The 27,136-nt window shown below is 40.2% G+C and overlaps 1 protein-coding gene across 2 annotated transcripts in view; it reads left to right on the plus strand.

Annotated features, from left to right (window-relative positions):
• LOC124287258 (transmembrane protein 47-like) overlaps nt 1–20,291 on the plus strand; it is a 106,792-nt gene extending 86,501 nt beyond the window's left edge. Inside the window, exons 2-5 of one of the 2 annotated variants that reach the window (XM_046723753.1) lie at nt 4,410–4,575; nt 8,295–8,300; nt 13,046–13,195; nt 16,986–20,291. In XM_046723753.1, coding sequence (XP_046579709.1) covers nt 4,410–4,575; nt 8,295–8,300; nt 13,046–13,195; nt 16,986–17,218 — 555 coding nt within the window. In that variant the 3' untranslated portion in view covers nt 17,219–20,291. The remainder of the gene's footprint in view (nt 1–4,409; nt 4,576–8,294; nt 8,301–13,045; nt 13,196–16,985) is intronic. The other variant, XM_046723754.1, reaches the window with a different exon arrangement.
• The last annotated feature ends 6,845 nt before the right edge of the window (nt 20,292–27,136 follow it).

Below are 27,136 nucleotides of genomic sequence, written 5' to 3' on the forward strand. Positions count from 1 at the left end.
GAGAAAGCAGTTGATCAAGAATTTAACGCATGTGAGCAAGAAGTCTGGATCGACAGTATGCAAATTTCGACGCAAACGTTATGACGTCAATGTTTACCACAATGACGGACGTTCCGACACAACAGCAAACGTGGAGTAATCATTTAAGAACCTTATTGAATCACTTGTACTTTCTGCTAAAAAATACAATACTTCATCATGCAATCATAACGATGCTATATTTTCAGACTATGTACGTTTTATCTCTCAACCAATTTCAACGAACAACGGCATTAAATTTACAGTATAGATACGGGAATAATTATTTTCACTGGTCATATTTACGTAAAAGATTACGACTTGTTTTTGCCTTAGTGTATGATTACATTAACTCATTTGAATCTCACAAGCACGAAGGCTGTAAATAATTCTAACCTGATGGTAATGAAGAGGGGTTTTGCGTGATGGTACATCACTATCTCGTTGATACCAGGCACGGATAGGAGCTAGCGTTGTATTGTTTTGCACATTAATGGTGACACCCTGTTTGGTTTGGAGATATCTGCTTTAAAATACTGATTCGTAGGGTCGGATAACTTTCAAACCTCTGACTCCTTTCGATAGCATCATGCACGTTTGGTTCTGGTGCGAACAGAAGAAGGGAACCTCTTGGTCTAAAGAAATATCGAAATGTATTTAGTGACGGACATCACTTCAGCTTTGAGTTGCATGGACGAATTTTAACAACTCCTGGAATAACAGTGTCTAAAACCTGATGTTGAGGCTTTGTGTTTATGAATCGTTGTTTTTGTACATATTGCTTGGGTGTTTCATCAAACTGGTACATGTGTATAGACCTGTGAACTTTCGGATTAGAATTAATCTTCAGCAACCCATGCTTGTCATAAAAGGCGACTAACGGGGTCGTATGGTCAGACTCGCTGACTTGGTTGATGTGTACACCGTATCCCTATTGCGTAGATCGATGCTCATGATTTCAATCACTAGATTGTCTGGTCCTAACTCGATTATTTACAGACCGCCGCCATAAAACTGGAATATGTCTGAGCGCGGCGTTAAACAATGAACTAAAAAAAGATTGTGTAATGGACCAGTTCGAACTTTCTCCCAAATTTAGTTCAAACGTCGTCATAAAACTGAATTGTTGTTCGGAGTTAAACGCACCTATTTCACTCTCAGTTCAGAACCGCATCAATTGAAAGTCCTAGACATACCGAGCCAACGGGTATCATTCTTTTATTAAAACAAATTCCTTCAGGCTAAGTTCAGTGAAGAAGAATATTACTATTCTTATTGCTTTATTTGTTTGACTGGCATTTTTAGAAGTTGGTGAGTAATAAGAAAGTGAGATACGTTATGGATGACAACTTCTTTATCATATATAATCAAGAAGTTGACATCCATAAACTATCTTACTTTCGTATTGCTTCAGCATTCTACTGCAACATATGGATCCGTTACCAAGTTCAAGCTCTTCATGCCACATTCAATTCCTTACTCTATTGGTGGGAAATGAATGGCATTCATCAATGTAAGTGTCACTGAGAATCACCGTCCACGGTATAATACTTAGCCAATTCCCCGCGGAAAGTGATGCTTGACCAAGGCATCACGTCTGAATGACCAGTATCAAAGTCGCAATTAGTGGCCCTCTGCAAGAAATCTCAGTGGCACTGGAGTCATATTTGACAGCTTTCGACCTCCTTGCAGTGTGTTCTGAAATGATTGGTACAGTCTGCGTCGATGGAGTGAATGAGCGATTAGGTGAGTTTAGTTTTACGCCGCTTTTAGCAATAGTGAAGCAATATCGCGGCGGGGGACACCAGAATTTGGGCTTCACACATTGTATCCATGTGGGGAATCGAACCCGGGTCTTCGGCGTGATGAGCGAGCGCTTTAACCACTAAACAAACCTGTCGTCGCTGCGTCGATGGAAGTGTTGAGCCTGTTATTTGCCTTCTCCATGGACACAAATGAGAACTGGACACGTTTCTTTCAAACCATGAAACAACAGACATTGCTGTTCGATTTCCAGGACCCTGAAACCATTCATTTGCATTTACGGTTTGGTGATGCAGATTAATTCTCCTTCATTGGGATCAATACATTGATCAAGGATGTTCAAGTCTACAACGTACTGTGTTGTATTCAGTGATCACTAAGTAAAGTCATACATCATATGGGGTGGTGGGGGTAGCCCAGTGGTTAAAGCGTTCGCCCGTCACGCCGAAGACCCGGGTTCGATTCCCCACATGAATACAATGTGTGAAGCTCATTCCTGGTATCCTCCGCCATATTGCTGGAATACTGCAAAAAGCGGCGTAAAACCAAACTCACTCACTCACCCATAAATCATATTGTGAACGTGCAGTTAATTCGGTTCACTGTCTCTAACCTTTGTCCTTCCCTGTCACGGATTTGTATGAATCAATGCCGTGGTTAACGGATGTGTTGCTTAAAACGTTTACCCATTAACTCATAGCAATGACTTGTTTACAACATCCCCACCAGGGACAAGAAAAACAGAGGCATTCAGTTGAATGATGAGTGCGTACGTTCGCTTATTCAGAAGGAATAATTATTTTCCAACAGATTTGTTACTTTTAGCGATGTACATTACATCGGCCTGTATGGACGTCTCGACAGATATATAGCAAAAACATCGCGTTCATTTTCGTGTTGGGAGCCTGTTTAAAGTACACGCTGTACAAGGAAAATGGATAGCACTGACTGTGTTTCTATCATTGTCACGGTATTACATAGCTATAGACACTGGTATAACTCACACTGCGAGCTTTGCAGTAACGCTGTCCAAGTAACCTGAAATAAAAGTCCTGGTCTCAGTAGGTCCCGGAAATTGCCATGAATATGAGATGAAACGTTTACTGCATGGCTGCGACATATGTTAACGCGAGTATTATTGATAACTTTCGGATCAGTCGAGACAAGGGCGCTGTCTGTATGCCCACAAGACTCATTACACTCTCTTTCATGATAGTCGTCTTTCGGGCAGTCAGTGGACAAACATTTGTCACACGTCATATTCTCATTGAGAACATTGCTTATGCTAATTGTCTTTCCCAAAGGGTGATTCATGAAAACTCTTCAGTACTTGCGTACCACCCCAAATATCCGATAAATAATAGTTTCACATGAGAAATACCAACATGAATGTGTACTCTGTGCTGCCGCCATGGATGCACATTTTGATTCATTCAACGAATTCGTTTTAAAGTTAAAAAAAATCAACTCAGTCGATTCTGTTTAAATTCAGAACAGCATTATGTGGAAACAGTCATTTTGCTTTCTATCAAGTAATATCAGGGATATTCTGATGTTTTGGTACAATAATTGCTGTTTTTTTCGTCAGGTCATATACGTATAATGTGGTTGTGGTGATGTAATGTTGTAGACACCGGGTGGTAGGTCGTATAAGCGCCATTTGGTTGCGCCGTTGTTGACACCGGGTGGTAGGTCATATAAGCGCCATGTGGTTGTGATGTTGTTGGCACCGGGTGGTAGGTCATATAAGCGCTATGTGGTTGTGATGTTTAATGTTGATGATATCGGGTTTCAGTTATAAGGGCGGTAGTGATGATGCGATGTTTAATGTTGATGACATCGGGTTTCAGTCATAAGGGCGGTAGTGATGATGCGATGTTTAATGTTGATGACATCGGGTTTCAGTTATCAGGGCGGTAGTGATGATGCGATGTTTAATGTTGATGGCATCGGGTTTCAGTTATAAGGGCGGTAGTGATGATGCGATGTTTAATGTTGATGACATCGGGTTTCAGTTATAAAGGCGGCAGTGATGTGACGATGTTGCCGACAACGGATGTGAATCCGTGTAAAATGCTTCATGTTTGTGCAGCGTTGTGCTGCAATGTTGCTGACACCTAGTGTCCATCCATGTCAGTGCTTCATGTTTGTGAAGTGTTGTGCTGCAATGTTGCTGACACCTAGTGTCCATCCATGTCAGTGCTTCATGTTTGTGAAGTGTTGTGCTGCAATGTTGCTGACACCTAGGGTCCATCCATGTCAGTGTTTGTGCAGCGTTGTGCTGCAATGTTGCTGACACTTAGTGTCCATCCATGTCAGTGTTTGGTGTTTGTGAAGTGTTGTGCTGCAATGTTGCTGACACCTAGTGTCCATCCATGTCAGTGCTTCATGTTTGTGAAGTGTTGTGCTGCAATGTTGCTGACACCTAGTGTCCATCCATGTCAGTGCTTCATGTTTGTGAAGTGTTGTGCTGCAATGTTGCTGACACCTAGTGTCCATCCATGTCAGTGTTTGGTGTTTGTGAAGTGTTGTGCTGCAATGTTGCTGACACCTAGTGTCCATCCATGTTAGTTCTTCAAGTTTGTGAAAGTATGCAATGTTGCTGACCTCGAATTGTTGTGTTTCAGGTCATATCAGTCCTATGCGGGTGTGTTGCTGTGATGTTGCTGATGCTGTCGATAGCTGCAACGACATGGCTGGAGGCCGACGGTTTTCGTGAGGGTTTGTGGGAAAAATGCAAATGGCGCGATAGAATAAGCCAACAAGTTGACTGCGAGAAGAATTACCCAAGAGGTGAGTGATGTGTGCACGATTATCTGATAAGATTATTTAACCCCCACGTCGTCAAATATCCAGTTGTAATTGCTGTTGTAATAATTCAAATAATTGTTCTAATATAATTATCATTACAGTTCGGGTGATAGGTTGCCTTATGGTTTCAGCGATCACTCGTCACGCAGAAAACCCGAGTTCGATTCCATATATGGTATTATTGTCCCTCAGTCCCTGAACCGCACTATTTCCCCTTCCGCCCAGCCCTTTCTGCAATGCTAAAGCCCCGGATAAAGTCTAGATTACACCAGATTCTGAATATCCTATCTCACTGAGGCTCATTTTCAATATAAGGAATTCTTTGCTATTGTCGAAATTATATATATTCAGAGACTAACCGTTAGTATAATTTCCAATGTGATATTGCTGTAATATTGCTAAGAGCGGCATAAAACAGAACTCACTCTCTCACTTGTTTATATTGAATATATCAATCAATCGATCAATCAATCAATTATTTATTGATTGATTAAATATATTTATTAAAAACTTGTGGAAACTTTTTCCTTCAACAACTCTTGTCAGTGTTAACAGCAGTATGCAAATTAAAAATTAAAAGGATTTGTGTAAAGAAATCCAGAGATACTAAAACCGTGAAACGGCGTCTGAATTTCAAAGACTGGCAAACGTCATACAGTTAAGGAAATTCTCGTAAACACTAGACGATCAAAACAAGGTTTGACACACCACGACTGCCCAACTTCGTCATCACATTTTCATGTATTCATGAGCTTCAATTGCTTCTCTGAGTCAAACGAGGCGTACGGTTGTATGACTATGTTGTGACGAATGAGCCTACGGGTTCATACATTGACGTCATGGCGTATTTGGGAGCTCTGCCCAAGGCACTTGGGACTGATGTGGATTTGTCAATGACACTTCGAAATCAATACTTCTCATGAGGCTACTTTTTGCACGTCTTGCAAATGAAAATAGGGATTTGCCATGGGTTGGTTGCGCATGTGATCTCATTGCGCGACCCGGAGACAACAGGGATGGAACGGATGACGGCCATGTCCCAGACGTTTCCCCGACCTGGCAAGAAAGTCCACCTCAGAGCTATAAATTCCGACTGTGTCTCAATCTCGGAAACCTCGAAAGTATAACCTTAGAGCAGAGTCTGACAAGAGAAGTGTTATATATAACAGTTAATTTCATCTGTATTCAACCATTGTCGATGCTGTCTTGAACCCGTACTGTCCCAAACAATACGCAGTCTAGCTCAGAAACAAATTGATTTGGAAGTATCAGGTATGGGCATACTTGTGTAGACGGGGGCGGTGGGCTAGCCTTGTGGTTAAAGCGTTCGCTCGTCACGCCGAAGACCCGGTTCAATTAACCACATGGGTACAATGTGTGAAGCCCATTTCTGGTGTCCACCGCTGTGATATCGCTTGAATATTGCTAAAAGGGCGTAAAACCATACTCACTCGCTCACTCATACCTGAGTGGAATCCTAGTCACGCTGTGTTTTCAGGTTCTATACTTGTCGGTAGAGCGAGTAATGAGTGAGTTTGGTTTTAATGTCGGAGGACAGACCGACGTGATTCAGTTCTTAGACGTTTTCCACTTCAGTAAAAACCCTCGAGCACTGGTACTGACAAACCTGGAAATCTTATTTGGGCGAACCCGGGATTTGAACCCATGATAATAGTTTTCTTGCGTGCCAAAGGGACAATCTATCGAAATAGATCACTCAAAGATTACTATAATGAGGCTGTGTGAATTATCAATTGCTGATCGTGATACTACCTACCATCGAATTGCCTTAACCACACTCGCTATTTACATTATGGTACTGACTGACGTAATGATACAAGCAAGAGGTTGAGAAAGATTTTGTCACTGTTGTTCATCCGTAGGTACCAGCAGGGATACTCTACAACATTATAGAGTCTCCCTGGTACCAGTAACGTAATTAAGATCTCACTTGTGAAAATTTGATTAAACTTTGTGAAACATTAAAATTACCAGTGAAAGAACTGTACGGGTTTCATTCCTGATCCCACTTGCACGAATCGATCGTTGTACTAAAAGTCTAAAACATAATAGCGTACCCATCAAAAGTTTAGTATTAGTGTAAATGTAGCCACTTACTTCGGTCAACTGTTCTAAACTAGATTTTGCAAAATATTCCATACTGTTTAAAGGTGCTGTTTACACATGAACTGATGTATTGTATAACAAATTCGTAAAGTTGAATAGATTATTGTCATGAGTTCAATAAATTTATGATGAAACTCAGCGACAATTGGCGAATTCTCAACAACACTGAACACCAAAACGCAGCTGTTCACATGCACGATATTTGCACATGCTTTACAGCAATTTGATGCCTGATCCTCGTGCAATTCATCTGCATAAGGTATATATATATATAAGAAAGAGTGAGTGCTTTAAACTTTTGAGTCTGAACTTTTGATGGGTATTATATGTTGACAAAGACCATTCGCACAATGCGTTTTCAGTTCTGAGGATACTGTTAGCAAAAACTTCCTGTAGTTTTAGCTGTAAGGTCGTTATGTGAAATCAGGTCCACACTTTTGGTTCAATTTGCCAACAATCTGCCATTTACATGTCCTCTTCTTTTCGAACCTATCAGCTTGTTTGTCCGCCTTGCGTAAACACTGATATTATGGATGACATTCTGTCATAAAGACAGTTCATCCTTTGAAGTCTAAATCGATTAGGTAACGGTTTAATAACAATGAATTCAGTCTGTCAAGAGTTTCTTTTAAGTCGTTGCAAACATGAGGGTAACCTTTAACGTCGATGTCACTCAAAACAGATTCCATTATTAAATTATTCAATATGTACTGACACGATCGCGTCTCGAAATAGTGTGTTTTTCACATAATAGGATTTCTTTAGCACTTTCTTATATTCTTTCATGGCAAAACTAAAGTACTTGGTAAGGCGTCGCGAATCTCAGTGGATAATGAGGATAATGTTGTTGATGATGATGATGATGATGATGATGATGATGATGATGATGATGATGATGATGATGATGAGCATCTCTTGTTTCACCTCTCTACTTTACAACTGACACCATCATGAATCATGTTTGTTGTTTAACGCCGCACTCAGAAACATAACAATCTTTGTGCGGCCGGTCCAGTTATCGAGTCTGGACCAGACAAACCAGTGAATGATATTATTAGCAACAATCCACTCCGTCGGGGTATGTTGACAGGTTAAACAACCACATTCCCGATTCCGACCAGCTTAATCACGAAATTGCTTTATACGACAAGCATGGTATTCTGTGGACAATTTTAAGCCAGAATCACCATTCATTGCTGATTCAATAAATACTTTTCTAAGTACGTTTACAGACCGCCGCCATATCGCTGTGATATTGCTGAGTGCGACGTAAAACTAAACTCACTCACTCACTCTAAGTAAGTGAGTAATGGTTATACGCTTGTTTAGCAAGGCTAATGCAACATGCGTGTGCGACATCAACAATGGACTTCAAACATTGTAACCATAAGTAGAATCAAACTCGGTCCTTCGAATTCTTCGTGACAAGCGAACGCTTTAATCACCCAGTTAACCCACCTCCTTTCAAGTACGGTATGAGGATTAGTTTTACTGCATCTATCTTATTCGCTCTACTAATATTTACTAAATTATTTTCTCTCTTTTTCCTTTATTCACTCTCATTCTGGATATAGATAAAGGTATGTGTTTACTTAACTTTTAAGGTGCATTTACTGAAAGCAACGAAAGCCAGAATTGACAAATGAAATGTTATTATACGTATATTATGCATGACGATATTTTGTGCATGATTAATGCCACAATGCACATATGTAGAACTATATTTCTTCAGTATTCAAATAGAGTAATGCAAGAACACCAGTGTATTCCTTTGGCCACTAACTCTTCTGTTTTCTTCCTTCCTTCCTCTCCATTCCCTGGCCACAGATAAAGGTAAGTTCTGTCTTCCCTTCATGTGTATGATTATTATTTGTCTCGGACAGTGTGTTTTTGTGCGAGCAGCATCGATGCATATCTGGGGTTTAAGAAATTGCAGAATTGAAAATAAGAGCATGAATATAGCATTATCTCATCAAAACATTATTAGGCTGAAAAACAATCGCCTGAACACTGCAAACTCGAGATACAAAATAGCGAAATAACATATTCGAGTCAATTACACCACCATCGATAATTTATTTCAGTTTGTTAAATTTTGGTTACTATCATAAATGGGAGTATTGTGCTTTTGTCCGACAGTATACATGAATAGTCTAACCCCAATAGTGCTTCGTTATGAAGGCTCCTACATATTTAGCTTCCATTTTGATGCCATCGTTTGTATGTTCTTGTGTCCTAGATAATAATATGAATACCCTTGAGCGTCTATATGTTTTATGTTATCTGTAGCAATTTGTACAAGTGTCGGTAACATTGGTCTAAAACTGTCTACAATCATCATGATACGAATGAAATAGTTCGCGAAGTGTGGAGGACCGGAAGTCGTTCAGTTAATTATTACAGCTGCAATTTGTTGCTGTGTGTAGTTTAAGGTCGTCTGGCTTCCGTTGATAAACACTTGATTAGTTTACGGAACGAAACTTCTAATCCATTTTATGAAAGTCAAATGATCAGTGAATACAACTTAAATTTTGCCAAAATAATATTTGTTCTGAAAAATTCTAAAATTATCATTTGGTTGCCATTCCGATCCGTTCTCAGTTGTCTTACACATCTCTCACACATGCATATGAATCCCCACACACGTGCACATGTAGAAGCACATGTACACGAACGTACACATCACTCTCGGAACGCCACTTGGTGTAAGTTTATGAATCACTGAGATCGTAACATTGCACTTTGCCCACAGGCTTGAGTCGAAACGAGCGAAGCTCGTACTTGTTTAAGTGTTTCGGTGGTTAACATTCTTATTTTGAAGAAGGAATGTCTTCGGGCATTCTTTCTGATAGAACTCTGAGAGGTTTAAAAAATAAACAAAAAGTACGAAAAGCGAATGCCAAAAATCATTCACACAGCAAAATGCTGTAGGCTTTTAAATCTATGAGTCGTAAAGGCGAAATGAGGCCTTTCTTGCAAGAGCAATTGAATAGAAACGCAAGTGAAGTTAATCTTGGATGACGTCTAAAATGATGTAAAGAACCAAAAAGTTGTTAGTGCCGTTCTTTAGAAACAGAAATCTGATTCTATAAACTCTGGTGAATTTTATCACCCATGTATTCTGTTTCCTGTTCATAAATAATTTGAAATATTTTCCATTGTTGTTTATTTGTGTAAACTTTATGTTTGCCTCGAGCAATATTCCAGAATCTCCAGCCTTTGGGGAGTCTTTATTCCGCAACAGCTTTTAATGAACACTCGAGCAAGCTCTTACAGCCAAGATTACAAAAATCAGGGCCCTGTTCCTCAAAGCGATCGTAACGCTACGACATTCGTAAGTCTATGTTAAATAATGGGAGTTACGATCATCTTAGCGCTACCATCGATTTGTGGAACGGTGCCCAGGGTGCCATTGCACATAACGATCGTAGCGCTGCGGTGGGAAGTCTATGTTAAGGTCTTGGCGCTACGATAGCTTTGAAAAACGGAACCCAGACGTGCAGATTCACAGCACAACATATTTTCTGAAATATTTAAAACAGACATGTGGAATTTCCTTATATAAAACTCCCTATTTATGTTTGTCCTGTATGTTCCAATGTTTGTTCAGATGAACACTTAACTTCCTTCCATGTTTATGACGGGGTTATCAATAGGACAATAACTTTATCTTTTCGCGAAACTTCTGGTTTCATCACTTTTTGACACATGTTTGTGAAATAGCCGAATCTCTTAGTGAAACTATAAGATAGAATGTTATATTGTTTGAATCGCTCAGCTTTATCTCATTGTACAACCAAATTAACAACATATCTATGTCAATGAATTTTCACCGTTAAACAAACCTATTACGAAACTTATGTATGTGAACTGTCATACACTGACTTTTGTACACCCGTGAAGATCCGGGTTAGAAAGCATCTGCACCACCCCATGGTTGTCGTAAGAGGCGACTAATGGGATCGGGTGGTCAGGCTCGCTGACTTAGTTGACACATTCATCGTTTCCTAACTGCATAGAACGATGCTCATTCAAATGATCACTGGATCGACTCGATTATTTACAGACCGCCGCCATCTGGCTGAAATATTGCTTAGTGCGGCGTTAAACAACAAACAACATTGTAAAAATAACCCACAACACATACGAGGATCTAATGCGACTGCTACATTGTCCCATTGTGAAACCTGGACCTTACTTATGCGGCACTTTAACGTTAAATTGAAACCACAACATTTCCAATGCGAGTCCTAGCATTTGAATGTGAACAGTATGCAGATATTATGAGCACGATTAAAGCAAAGACCCTAGGATGAATGGTGAAGAACGCCGTTTGGTGGACAGCAAGCTCGTATCGAGTTGATTCCACCACTAATGCATCAATATATAAGCAAATATGCAGAGATCCCTAACAGACCACGGGCTTCACAAATCTTCCAAATTAGATTCTGGCTCAACCGAGCTCAACTGAGCCGGTGGTGATAAACGATCCATTAATGGCCAACACTGTTTCCAAATATACCGCTATAATCAAGAATTCATTCGGGATTCATGATATGCCAGTGACATACACACGCGCCGCCTAAATTAAATGTCATATTTATATAATGCGGACCAAAAACGTTCACTTTGTTTCGGGCTGATCTTTCCGTACTGAGTTTTTATGGATAATATTTATAGATTCTGTTGCTATGTTATATGGTCCTATTCCTTATTTAATAAAGCTTCACATGAAAGGTATTACAATTATGAAAGATGGATAATACGTCTGTGATAAATTACACGGACAAAAGGAATAAAATATTAATAATCAAGATTAATGTTTGCTGCTGAGTTGATATACTTTGTTTCACCAAAACATGTTGCTGGCGTCAAAGATGGGATCCGTTGTATGTTTCACCGTGCCCAATAACCTTAGTGACAACTTAAGAGTACCATTGTGTTTACAATGCTGTAGAATATACATTAGTCATCTGACAAACGAGACTATACCATAATCCTTCACCATACCATTTGTACACAAGCCATGCGAAAGACCAGATTATGCCATATATACTGAACAGATTATACCAGTCATTCAAAATGGTACGCCATGCGAACGGCCAGATTTTGCCATATACAGTGGAGTCTGTATAATCCGACATCTGAATTATCCGACAATCTGTGAATTCCGACATAATTTTTGGGTCCTGGCAGCGTTCTTCTATATTATCATCATTTAAACGACATCTGTACATTCCGAATTCCGACACCACTGTAAATGTATATTCAACATAAGACATTAATAATTAATTCTACGACAACATGCCCATTGTACATCAGCCATGCGACGAACAAGATTATGCCACAGACATTCAACAGAACAGAACATACCACAAATATTCAACTTTCCGTTTGTTCATCAACAATGCAACTAACCAGATAACAGATGTCAACCAGCATACTAAATTATAACGGTAATTCAAATACCAGGTTATGCCACAGCTTTCAACACCTCATGTTTTCTATCGACTTGCTTCATAATGCATAACACAGCTGTAATTCAAAATGTCATATCCTATCCACAAAAATCATTCAGCATGAATGTTATAAAAATTATATTGAATAACGTACCTTGTATATTTCACATAACAAAAAAACGGCAGAACACAGTAAAGTTCACTTCTCTCAAAACGTATGATGGTTCTCAAATTCACCGAATGATCGTCTTCAATGGATTAATACAGTTCAGGCAAATAAAAGTGTACACTCGAAAGCTGGTTTTAACCCCAAAGTGAAAACGTTATCTAAACGTCTGGGGAAAACCAGTCGCAAAAAACTGCAAACCTAACATCTGAAAGGCAACCTTCATACTCATACTTAAACACAATCACCAACTCTTAAAGATTTCCTGTTTGTTTCATTTTTGACCTTCATCAAATAAGGGTGGATACTTTGTTTGCCTAGCGTTTTATATCTTACAAACCATTCCCTTTACACGAGTCTGCACTGCTCGAACATTTGGAGACCCGTGAAGATCCGGGTTAGCATTGGTCTTCAGCAGCATGCTTGTCGTTAGAGGCGACTAACGGGATCGGGTGGTCAGGCTCGCTGACTTGGTTGACACATGGCATCGTATCCCAATTGGGTAGATTGATGCTCATGCAGTTGATCACTGACCCCGAGTCTGGTGGAGACTCGATTATTTTGAGACTGTCTCCATATAGCTGGAATATTGCTGAGTGCGGCATTATATAAACAACCAACAACCAAATCTACATTTAGAACCTGTATGAATCATTATACACTGAAATATGTTAACTGTGTTTTCCTGTTTTAATTTCAGCATGGATACAGGCGTGTAGGACGATGTGCTTGCTGTCGCTAGCCACCTGTCTCCTCTCCATTGTTGTGGCATGTATAGGGTTAAGGACAGACAACTTCCGCTCCAAGTACACATATTACAAAGCAGCTTTGTCCATCATGTTTATAGCAGGTAAGTACTGGATGTCGGCCAACTACTGAACGTTTTCTATTTGGTTCAGTGAGTGAGTATGGTTTTACGCCGCTTTTAGCAATGTTACAGCAATATCACAACTGGGGCACAGAAATGGTTTCACACATTGTACCCATGTAGGGAATCGAACCCGGGCATTCGGCGTGACAAACTCATTCACTCATCTACGAGTTGGCTATGAATATTGTTTTACACCGCAATGCATTGAAACGGGGATTGGGTGGGATAATTGTTTATATACAGAAGTTGAAGATCGATATAGGTTCACCCAGCTCGTAGTCCTCTTGTCCACGTTGCGCTATTTACAAACCGTTAATGTGTGTATGTGGCATCAGCTTCATATTGCTGTCTGTACACTAACAAACGCGTGACGCGCAAATGTGCGTCCAGTACGAACATATGTAGAAAAAATCCACCGTGTCCAGAGGGATGCACAATATTCACTGTACCCACAACACATCACGACTTTGCTAAGTACTTGGTAGTTTCTTCAGTGCAGTTACATGCATCATTTCACCCATCAGTCCACATGATCAATGATTCATTCCAGGCACTGAAAAATTTTATCAAAACATACAGTTCTCTACACAGCTCAGGACTCTCGTATTGCCAGCAAGGCATTAGGGGCTCCGGGAAACCCCGTGTTTGTGAGTCGAGGTAAAACCCTGATATGCAACTATTTTTCGCCCTCAATACAATGCAGACCATGCTGGGTAACATGGAAAAGAATATAGGCACACTTGTACTTGGATGTTTTCCCTTGTTTGTTTCCGTCAGTATATATCTGTATATATCTGTATATATCTGTATATATCAGTGAAAGAATAACATTGAGTCAGCATAAGATATGATTGATCATGAACATAAAAACGGAACACATTTTACTGATCAGGATTTCAAAACCAGGCCTTGATACGTTACACTTATAAGTTCAATATCTACATCTATTTGCCTCATCGAGGATAGTAATGTCACCATTTCGCCAGTTAATGGCTTAATTATAGCTACTTGAGCATATACACTGAGATCGAACCTTCAGAAACAACTAATCAAGTCATTTCCCGAAGCCTCTGACAAATGCGCCAGTCATTAGGCTGCGCATCACATCCATCACCGTATGAGCGATAAGGCCGAAACACATCATTACCCTGGATGTGTTTTTTAATCGCTGTAGACATGTAACCCCAGAGACCCAGATAGGCAGTCATTATCTGCTTCAAACACTATGTCATGCGCGTCTGTACAACCCCATCACGTAAAGTCAAGACAATATGACGTATTATAAAAACTTAACGCAAAACGTAAAAAATAACGCAATACGTATAAAATTAACGCAAAATGTAAAAAATTTCTTTAACGCAATACGTAAACGCCTAACGCAAAATGTAAAAGTTTTACCGCAGTATGTAAAAGATTAAGGGAATTTGTAAAATCCAACTTTTTTTGTTGTTTATAAGTCGTTTTTTACATATTGTCTTGATTGAATATATTGGGGTTGTACAGCGTCTGTGAAAATAAATTATGAAAGCCCAATGATGCCATATGAGTAGCTTTGTTTTTCAAACTCGAAATACGTAATTGAAATTAGGAGCATAGAGTCGAAATTACGAACATTCAATCGAAATATTGAAAAACAATCGTAGTTTCGAAAAATATACAAATAATTTAACATTTTGGGTGTTACGAAAATTTATGTTACCGATGTAGTTCCTTTAGGTTTTGAATAAAAAAATATACAATTAATGTGAATAGCGAGAGATCTCGGTTGTCAAGTACATTCATAATAGTATTAATACCAAAGGGCCACATTAGCGGTAACCTCCTCACCGCAGTGTGGTATATGCCTTTACAAAAGTCTATGTATTATGCATATTCAAAGATCAATGGAAGATACATGTCGGTTTTCTTTTCACTGAGTGCAGAAACTGATCAGAACTCTACAGGAAGTAGACACACATTCCTCTCCCCAGCTGCATTGTGGGCGAAAGACCTTGCTCTGAATTACAGAGCTGCACTTTAAGAACCTGTAGTGATATCTAATGACTTGAGAGTAGGGCTCTTGAAAACCGGTTCCCTTTTGTTTAGCGACTGATGTATGTGTGGGTGCGTGTACGTGTGTGCGTGCCTTATATCGTAAGACGGGAAGAAAGTGAAGGGACTTACAGATCAGAGTGATGTCGCAATTTTTCTGAGATTTTATTACAATCATAGCAGCTGAGTCATGGAGTGAGTGAGTTGGGTTTTACGCCGTTTTTAGCAACATTCCAGCAATATCACGGCGGGGGACACCAGAAATGAACTTCACACATTGCACCCGTGTGGGGAATCGAACCCGGTCCTCTGGCGTGACAAGAGAACGCTTTTCCCACTAGGCTACCCCACCCCTGAGTCATGGATGATCTGGAGCCTGGTATGATTATCTGGAGCTCCTGCGTGCAGAATTTTGCAATAACCCATCCCCAATAGGATCATAAAACACGTGAGTGCTGCTGTTGACTATGAGGCGTGGCTTCCGTTGCCTACATTACCAAGAACAATGTTTAGTGCAAAGCCTGGTTGGAGCCATCATCGGATGCTTGATCCCAAAGGGACGTAACTTCATATTGCGCACCTTGTCCAGTCCAGCTTGGTGGGATTGTTAGACTGACTGACTGACTGACTGACTGAGTTTTGGTTTTACGCCGCCTTTAGCAATATTCCAGCAACATCCCGGTTTGGGACACCAGAAATGGGCTTCACACATTGTACCCAGGGATTGTTAGAGATAAACATACAGATTGATCATACATTTAGTGAATCTATAAGGGGAAAAGCAGAAAACTGACTATTAAACAAATCATTCCTGTGACCCATTTCGGAGCTCCTTCTCAGGACTACCCTTTAACTTCATTACTGGAAAATGCCTGGATGATTTCAGTTGATTTTTAAACCACATTGATCTAGGAGCATCATTAGCGCAAATATTTGATCGTCAACTGACAGGAAATAATAGCCCTGTGGGTCACGATGATGGGATTGCTTACATGTGATGGACAACATGATAGCAGCTTTCAGGTAATCTCCCCTCTAATGAACGTGTACAGAGTGATGTAGCATATACGTTGCATGGCCTTTATACGAGTCGGCCATGCAGCTGAGGCTGTTGTTTTGCTGACCCAATAAGAAACTAATTGCTTTTAACTGGCGCTGGTGCAGGTAACGAACCCCTTGGGCACCGTTAATAAAACTGGTTTTAGGTCTGGATAAAATGCATCCATTATCCGGTGAAACTAATCTGGGTAGATACTCATTGGTAAAAACGTTGTAAAGGAAATTGATGGGTTTTTTAAGGTTATGTTATGTCTCGCAGCTCGTTCCACTGTACAACAATGATCATACCTTGGTTCAGAGAATGTGAAGAATATTGCGGTCTTGAAAGGAAAAATCGAGGCCCAATGCAAAACATGCTTGTCGTAACGGGTACTAACGGGATCGGGCCGGCAGGCTTGTGAATTGATTGGCACATCGTGTCCCAATCGCGTAGATCGATGCCCATGCTGTTGATCACTGCTTTGTCTGGTCTGTTATTTACAGACCGCTACCATATAGCTTGAATATTGCTGCGTGCGACGTTAAACAATAACAAAACAAAATATTACCAGGCGTCAACAATGAAGAACCGATCATACGATACTTTTGCATCGGTGTGCTTATGAAATATTTCACATAAAAATTGGCGTATGGCGTTAAACAATAAACATACACTAAAATCATTTCTTTCATGTTTCAGCCTTGTTTGAAGTCATCGCTCTCATCATCTTCCCAGTGAAGTTTCTGGAGGAAGTAAGTCACGAACGCTCTCATCACAAATGGGAGTTCGGCTGGGCGTACGGTGTAGGCTGGGGGTCAGCCATCTTCATGTTCGGGTCCGCCATCTTACTACTGATAGACAGGGAGAGCGAGGAGGTCATCTATAGGGAAAAGACGATTTATAACAAAGAACCAGAACCAGAGGAGGTGTGAAACTAACGATTCTTCCATTGAAACAAACTACCCGACAGTCTTTCCTAATGTGTGAGTCCCGAATCCCTGGGAAATATCCAGACACCCTGTTAGATTGTGATGTAGAGTGTGATGTCGCTGATGGGATGATGTTCAGAGGAACGCATGCTGATGACCATGTGGTTATATAGCCATGCGTTTAGGTACAAACGCTGAACCAGGATATGAGTGGATATGGTCATTTTAACAGCCATGTTGAGAAGGAGAATAATTGGAACACGTCTGTGCTGTTTTGTCTGCAAATGCAAATATAATCGTCCACGTCAGAGATGTTGTCTCGGTTATCGAACGATGGAGATTCCAATGGCGTAACAGCAGTGAAAATTATTTGAATTGGTCACTGAAAATCAGTGCTCACCTGGTGTTCACGAAAGGGTCTGCATATCCTGCCCTACTGGAACAACCCGCCACTCAGACAGCTCAAGTATGAGCTGTGGTATTCAGAATGGAAATAACTTTGTGTATACACAATCTGTATCAAGTGCTGCAGTAATGGGTCTGTGTGTACATCCATCACAGAGCCCTAATGGAGATTTTATCTCCATCAACAGGCCTCTATCGATGGCATGGGATGGATTCCAGTGAGTGCCATACAACAGAATGAGATTCCTGGTAGATCAATGTCCAACTGGTGATCAACAGCATGGTGAGATTGACATCAAATAAGTACACAGACGCGACCAAAAACAAGTATCTTTTACAAGATAATGGATCACAACATGATGAAATGGTTGCTTTCCTTCCAGGCTTTGACATCATTCAAACCTGAATGAAATAGTTTAAATGAACACCAATGATATTTGATTCAAGCTGACATTTGGAAAATAGATAAGCAAACACCACATGCAAACAGGGGAATGCTATCATTTCTCACCATTGCTTACCAATATCATCAAAGAAATGGTTCTGTTTCTTAGGGCAACTTCAACAAATGGCACACCTCTGCAGAGTTAAATCCAATACCAGAAACTCCATTGCCGTAAATAGTGCTTCCCATGCATTTGGCTAATGACTCGGAGAACGAAGAATGTTATTAATAAGGAGTTCTGTGAGCTTGTTTGTGATTTCAGATGAAGTTCTATGGATTCCAATTTCTGTATTACGAGGAGCACGACGTCTCGGAGTATTGTTACTCCATCACGTGAAAATGTCACACCAAAATTTATTCCGAAAAGATCGTCCAAGACTATGGGCTTGAGTAAGTGAAAATGAAAGTCAACATGAACGGCAGGCAGCAACGAGGGGAACATCAACATCAAGATGAAGAATAGCGTGAACAATACTGTAGCAAAGACTACGTCAACGAAGGAGGGACAGGGAGGATAACACTGATCTTGTTTGGGGCAATACTATCCTTTGAGGATCAAGACTTATAGTCCTGAATGAAACTTCACCATACTTTCTTAGTTTCCAGAAGTGCGTGTTTCCTTTCTTGTTTTTATGAAACATTTTGTCGAATTTGTTGTTTCTTAAAGAAACTGTATTTAACATGCATTTATACTGTGTGACTTATTTGACCTTCCTTGTCATAACCATTTTGTGTTTTTCATGTTTGTTCAAGAAGTGGTTTTGTTGAAGTGTATGCAAAGGTATACGTTAGACATCTTCGCCGTCATAGGACAACATTATACATTATTCATTACATTGGAATGTGACTGGAACAATATCCATTTTCAAGAACGAACAACAACAAACAAAATTCATCGGTGATTCGGTATGTTCGCACGAACTATGATTGTACAAATGATGGGGTTCTTTCAAAATGACAGTTTGAAGAGGTTTAAGCATTATGTGCAAAGCGTTGTTGAACACGGTATGGGCGCATAACTTGAAGAACATGTGCAAGACAGTGGATATTATATGACACTTCATTAACTAGTGCGTTGCTACGTGAATAGAATAATAAAACGGTCTGCGAGATCTCTCGCGATTTCAACTGCTAATCACAAGGCATGCTATCCTTTCAAAGGAGCCGATATTCTGAAACTGGAAATGGTGATCGTTTTAAATAGTCACCATAAACTAAGAAAGAAGAAAAAGAAGGTACTATGAGTGACATGTCTGGGTCCATCAACGAATGTAGCCATTTTCAACTTATCACGGGATCGCTAAATGGAGCGAAATATTCAGTATTGCTTTATAACATATGTAACACGTGTTAGTTACATTCACTTGTGAACGGGGGTGAAAAAATGAAATACAAAGGGTGTCAAAATGTTAATTTCACCTTGGTCGAGGACGAATATAAGTCTTTGTGAGTGCATTCTCTGGTGTATTCAGTCATTGATATGTATACATCAGTTTCCATTTTTTATATACACATCAACCCAGTTTGTCTTGATATGAATGTTCCTATTAAAAACGACCTATTCATGTAGTTTCTTTGATCGATGTTCCAAGACAATGTGTTGTCGCGAATGATCGGATATGCCTCAATATGCATTCTACTTCTTCATAATAGTCTTCTTCAGTGGGCACCTGCTTAATATTCCTGCTCAAAACAACAGAACCTTTGTCAGGATGATATATCAAGCTGTATCATCTGTCTTACTGTATGTTTCAACATCATTATCTGGGCTCGATTTAAAAATTTAGAACTTGCAATTGTGCTGAATGCAACTTCATATTTATACCTACGTGCACCAAGTGCATGTTTATATTTGCTGTTCAAAGACCACAGACGTAGCTGGAAAAAGAATGACGAGGAACTGCCTTGGAGGAGTGGCTCCGATGACTCCACTGATTGAATGACTGTTAATTTTCATATCATGAAATTACAAAGTAAGGCAAACTGATCTTATCAAACACAGAATAATTCTGTTATAGTGATGTTCTAAGTAATCAATATCAAAACTCAAGCATTATATATAATTACATATTGAACAGCAGGTGAAGCAACGTCAGTACATAAGGCGCCACCTGGTGCAAGTAGTTTTCATTTCCTTAAATCGTGAGCGAGTGAGTAGAGTTTTACGCCGCTTTTAGCAATATCACGGCGGGGGATGACATAAATGGGCTTCACATATTGCACACACGTGGGGAATCGAACCCAGGCCTTTGGTGTGATGAGCGGACGCTTTAACCACTAGGCTACCCCAGCGCCCTTCCATAAATCGAGCCCTGAAGTGAACATTTAGCATGTCTACGGTATAGCATTCAGTAGAGAAGACATAAAGAGTGTCAGCAGAGTACAATGTATGTCAGTGTGTTGGTTTTGTCTCTGTGTGAACTCTAGCCATCCAAGTAGGTCACCACAATGAAAGTATGCAGACCTGTTGCAAACACGTTAACGTCATAATATGTAAGTTTCTATTAAGACAAGTCTTTTTTAAAATATGTAACATGTTGATCTTGGAGCTGTGATGATTGTGTATATTGTATTTTGGATTTTGTTACTATTGTATTTGAAATGAAAGGATGACACTTATGTATTATCTACATATAATAATTATTGCAAATATGAATATCATTAAGCATGATATTCAGCAGCAGCTACATGTGTACAAGCGTATACTGCTATGTATAACGCCGTGAAAGGCTCTCCAGAACGGCTTAATCAGCTTATTGCTATTTTCATAAATAATGGTCTTATTCCCCCTCGCCAGTGTTGGCATTTACGTTCACTATGGTACAATGGTGTCAGTCATCTGAGCTGCCCCAATGATTAATGATCAATGTTCGCAAACCTCAAACCGAATCCTTGGTCTGCCAGCACCAACCCTTGACATAGGGTTTCAAAGGATGCTGAACTGCATCAATTCCTACTTTCTTCCAACATTAAGCTTACACGCACTGAGTTAATTCAGCTACCGTTCAAATCCGTGTTAAGAACCAACTTGATCTCATTTTGCATGTTTCTACCTTTTCATGACAATTCCTCAGACATAAGTGTGTACAATGTGCTTTGTTTTATATATGGTCACAGAAAAGCAGAGCTGTTTCCGTCATCTCTTCATGCATATCCTACACGACTAAAGACATTATGTCACTTAGCAGTTGAGAGCATGAAAGTAACAAAACTACCTTGAGAAGAGCTATATCATTCTTCTTCTGTGGTTACAGACAACACTAACGTTTCAACCTGAAGGAAGCACTTCAGACTAATGTATGAACGCTTGAGGAATATTATGGTATTTCTTTTTTTGTCAAATGTTTGATGAATGATACCATTCCGAAATTGTTCCTTTCCTTGTGTACCCTCACTTCAAGCATACCATCAATTACAGCCAATATTACAAGCATCCTCCCAGTAAAGTCATGCGGGTCTTCTCTTGCCACAAACTCAGAGTTTTCTTATCTGTGTATTGTATAAGCCCCAACATGTTTATGTTTTCTGAATGTTTAACAATAATAAATAAACTTCATGTTTGTCTTTCGTGTTTCTTGATCAAACGGTTGCCATTCACTGTCCGTTTCCGGTTATAAGTCTGTACAATTATCACATCACATTCATGTAATTGTAGAAAGTGGAATGTTTGAAATACAGTCGAGCACCGTTGTGTCGAACTCTGATAACTCGATATCTCGGTTGTCTCGATATAACATCTCGGTCCCGGCAAAATGGTCCCAACAAGCAAAATTACCCTTTTAACTCGATATTTGCAAAGAAACTCCATATACACCTACCTTTCATAGGCAAGTATCCCTCTGAACTGAGGTTGTTTCCACACGGTCCGGCATGAATCAAAGGGGTGCGGTAGTGTAAACTAATTGGGGCTAATTGAGTTGAAGGTGTCACTTGTTTGTTATTTAATTAGGATTAATTAAGAGTGGGTGAGTGAGTTTAGTTTTACGCCGCACTCAGCAATATTCCAGCTATATGGCGGCGGTCTGTAAATAATCGAGTCTGGACCAGACAATCCAGTGATCAACAGCATGAGCATCGATCTGCGCAATTGGGAACCGATGACATTTGTCAACCAAGTCAGCGAAACTGACCACCCGATCCCGTTAGTCGCCTCTTACGACAAGATAGTCGCCTTGTTATGGCAAGCACATGGGTTGCTGAAGACCTATTCTACCCCGGATCTTCACGGGTCGATTAATTAAGAAGCAATTGATTAGGAAGTACGCACTGTTACGACTAAACACTACTGATAAGGGGTTATAGTTTCGAATCAAAACATACTGAGAAGCGATTTGTTTTCTTTGATAGTGATATGTGATATATTCTGGTCGGATGTCTCGAAGTTCGGATAACTCGATCTTTTTTCATGGTCCCATGAATATCGAGACAACGGTGCTCGACTGTACTTTGGTTGGAACTGAACTAAACAAACATGAAACTGTTGTCGCGTGACGTAAAAACCAGAGGCTCCATGAAGAAACAGCGCAACAATGATTATTTACATCTGTGGAACGATCTCTGAAACACTTACCTATCGTTGTTAGATCTACGAATGAAGTAACACGTAGAATTGCGTCATGACTTGCGAGTTTCGTTTACTGCGGTTATTATATCTAGAGCATATACAGACATGGCGTGCAGAACATAGGAAAACACGTCACAATTAAATTCTGGAAACACGAAAGTCCAGAAACTCTCCGCACTGTGGCCACTTTCTGACAAAGGATTTGACAAAATTAGGGCGATATTAAAAATTGAAAATATCTCGCCCATGGGCGAGAATTTCTAATTGTGCACAAAATTCATGTTGTTTTGTTTCAAGTTTGGAGGTTGTAAATGAATGAAAGTATGTTTATAGGTATCATGACAAGATTTAACTCATAACCCGAATAATTTGTCAATGTATTGTGAGCAAAATCGCACGATTACACACAAGAAATGAATTCAGGCACATAGCTTTGTAATTCTTTGCTCTTGTAAACGTGGACATGTGATGCAGTGGTAGTAGGTGTTGAAGTTATTCTTTTATTATATATAAGACAATAACAGAACCATACGAAATCTGATTCTTCATGTTAATTTACTCGAAGATGCAGGGCAGAATAATTCGATCCCTGAAAGTAAGACTCCAGCCAATTCCAGAACCTGCACTATTAATTCTTCCACCAGTAATCACTTCAATATATGAAAATTCGCCACAAGCCACATTATTTCCCGATAGTGTCAAACTAAATGAAATATCTAAAAGATACGTTGTAGCATATTTGAAATACTGATAGCTACAATAATAGTAATTTATAGTCTATGATATAATGATTAGCTCAAGTGCGATAGTTCACTACAGTACGTATTACTCGAAGTCATCTTCGCTCTCAAGTGCGATAGTTCACAACAGTACGTATTACTCGAAGTCATCTTCGCTCTCAAGTGTGATAGATCACAGCTGTACGTATTACTCGAAGTCACCGAAGTCAAGTGCGATAGATCACAACATACGTATTACTCGAAATCACCGTCGCTCTCAAGTGCGATAGATCACAACAGTACGTTTTACTGGAAGTCACCGTCGCTCTCAAGTGCGATCGTCCACAACAGTACTTATAACTCGAAGTCGCTTTCAGTAAAATCTCCCACAGGACTTACAAGGCCTGATTATAAGAGGAATTGTTATTCATTCGCCATTGTGATGACTCCTCCAGAAAACATATGACGATTTATCGACTTGCACAACTCTCTGCGACAGGATACTTTCAGGAACAAATCAAGGGTTTGTTATGTTCAGGAAAATGTTTAAGTTCCAAAGCGACAAGAATTTGTCATGTTTTGTGCAGACAAGCAAATGATCTGTACCATATTACAGGGGCAGGATCTCATAGTCGTAACATGAGTGAGTGAGTGAGTTGGGTTTTACGCCGCTTTTAGCGATATTCCAGCAACATCACGGCGGGGGACACCAGAAATGGGCTTCACACATTGTACCCATGTGGGGAATCGAACCCGGGTCTTCGGCGTGACGAGCCAACGCTTTAACCACTAGGCTACCCCACAATCTATTACTATAATCACATTGGCATATTCTTCCTAGGGTATTGATTAGTTAACCAAACCTTGTAAATTTAAAAAGGGCAATGAAATCAGCTAGTCACTGTGCGTTACCGTTATTTCTGATTTATCACAATCTATTACTATAATCACATTGGCCAATCCAAACATGTTATAGACTTGAATCTTTAACTATTTTGTCATTTTGGTTTAGTAAATACAGCAACATGCATGAGTCATAGATTGTAGAATTCATTGTTTTCAAACTGTGCGAGTGAAGAGTGCTCCACGTAAGAGTAGAGCAGGACTTGTTCACCCTTTTCCAAGACACCGGGTGTCTGATCATATTTCAGTTGTGCATTTATGCAAGGTTCACATGTATGAAAACTGACATGTTTTCTGTTGGAATCCCTGCTGTTTGTGTTGTGCTACGACAACTACACAGTGCAAACAAAGTCAAGTTTTTAACACGCTTTGGCTTAACAAATAAATCGTTTAGATACAAAACAGTTAAAAACTTCTAAAGTAAACACATTTGAGTATTATATGATCGTACAACGATTATACACCTAACAGCCTAGTCAACTTGTTTTCATGGTCCAGCCTTTTTTAGTATTATAGGTTATGTAAAGTAAATGTGGAGATGATAAAGTATATACCCACACATACATAAACATAAAATAACGGCTCCCAGAAAGTATACATCTTCACATTCCCTTAAAAAGAATAACATGAATACACGCAGTGTTCACAAATGCGAAAGAAAAGTGATTTATGAGAGCTTCAAAGAGTTATCTCATTGTAAATCAATTTGCACGTTTGCAAGAACAGCACAATACTACAGCACAATAAAGCTTGACAAACCCGTCATTTACAAACCTAGAGGTTTACGTAGATAGCAAGTATTTGCAAACAACGAAGTAAGTAAATTGCAATCTCCTCTAGTTTGAGGAACACTGAAGAATTATTCAATAACACAGTCTCTGTGTCTCTCTTATATAATCTGAAGAAAGGCTGAAAAGCATCTCCAACCCACTTGTTTATCCAAACTGAACATGGCAGTAGAGGAGCCATGCGGATAAAACGTTCGGTCGTCACGCCGAAGACCGGGGTTTGATTCCCTACAAGCGAAGCCTAAACCTAGAGTGAGTGAGTTTAGTTTTACGCCACGCTCAGCAATATTCCAGCTATATGGCAGCGGTCTGTAAATAATAGAGTCTGGACCAGACAATCCAGTGATCAACAGCATGAGCAATTGGGAAACGATGACATGTGTCAACCAAGTCAGCGAGCTTGACCACCCGATCCCGTTAGTCGCCTCTTACGACAAGCATGGGTTACTGAAGATCAATTCTAAACTAGAGGCTGTAGATGTGAGTCAACGGATATAATCCCTTTTTGTCCATCAAATCCATTCAACACTCGCATACCATGACATTTCGGCCTTTTGGTATCTAGAGTTTGGCATGTTGAAAATATTCAACAAATATTTTCAACATAATTTGCTGTACATTTTTCTTGTATGGGATGTCATCCAAGCTCAATTTATAAAGCGGTCATTCGTCCAAGAGTTAACTGATACCCCAGTCTTCATGATTTTCAATTTGTGTACAAACTACAATCTCATATCCCAACACTTCACATCCACGTCAGACCGCCTCCGTGGTGTAGTGGTTAGAGCGTCCGCCTGGAGAGCGGAAGGTAGCGTGTTCGATCCCCGACCGCGTCATACCAAAAGACGTTAAAATATGGTACTTGTTGGTCCCTGCCTGGCGCTCGGCGTTAATGGGTACATCAAGGACTGGTCGGCTCGGAGTCAGTATAATGTGTCTGAGTGGGGTATTCATGCTTCACTGCGGCATGGTATCTCAGTGGGCTAGCACTATAAAACCAGCTAAGTCTGGGCTAGTACAAGCAGCCGCACATACACATACACACGCATGCACGTCGTCATATGGGCGAAATATTCTCAAGCACGACGTTAAACCCAATTTCACCTCACCTCACCTCACATCCACATGTCAGAGGGCGGTGGGATAGTCCAGTTGTTAAAGCGCCCGCTCGTCACGCCGAAGACAAGGGTTCGATCCCCCACATGAGTAAAATGTGTGAAACCTATCCCTGGTGTCCCGCCGTGATATTGCTGGAATATAGCTTAAAGCGGCGTAGACGTAATCTCACTCACATGTCAGAATATACCCGAAACTGACATACATGTATATAGTTTGGCATGAAATGCATGTGGACCCGGTTTTTCGTAAATATCTCTTCATCCAATGACCCAATCGATCTGAAACTGTGCAAGTGGATGTTTTGTCAGACAACCTAATCACATTGTAAATCACCGATTTTATGCATTTGTATTAAAGAATCTGTCTATGTAAGTGTCAACAAAATCAACAGCAGAACGCAGAATGCTTGCAGAGGGAGGGAGCCAATGACCTGTAACAGCGGCAGTGTTGGGTCATAAAGGTCAATGCACGTGCAGTTCATGATAGTTACCTGTGCACTGCACAGTGAGGTGTCCTCCCATTTGTGAGAACTCCCAGTTGTGAGACACATTAATTAATGGTTCAGTGCACACAGGTGGTGCTTCCCCAACCCTACAATGAAAGTGGGAACAGCCCTGTTGCTGAAGAGTACCCGCAGGAGGCATAGTTTATTAATGAGTTAAGTAACACAGAAGACATTGTTCGTTGAAGAGCATTTATTGTTTTCAATAGATACTGAAATACTGAAAAAGATCATAGGCGGATCCAGAGGGGGGGGGGGGGGGGGGGGGGGCCCTTTGTCCTGAAAGTTTATTAAATGACCATTGAAACTTGGGTGAAAATGAAGTGAGCACCCTCCCTTTTCTCAATAGAGTGCACCCCCCCCTTTCTCAAAAAGCTGTATCCGCCCCTGAAGATTATCGTGAACTGGTGATATATTCTACTTGTTGAAGGCCTGCCATGATGGTGATCAGAAAGAGCAGTCAAAGGTTAATAAAT

Source organism: Haliotis rubra, unplaced genomic scaffold, assembly GCF_003918875.1.
Source record: "Haliotis rubra isolate DU_JTF1 unplaced genomic scaffold, ASM391887v1 Scf4, whole genome shotgun sequence".
Classification (NCBI taxonomy): Eukaryota; Metazoa; Mollusca; class Gastropoda; order Lepetellida; family Haliotidae; genus Haliotis; species Haliotis rubra.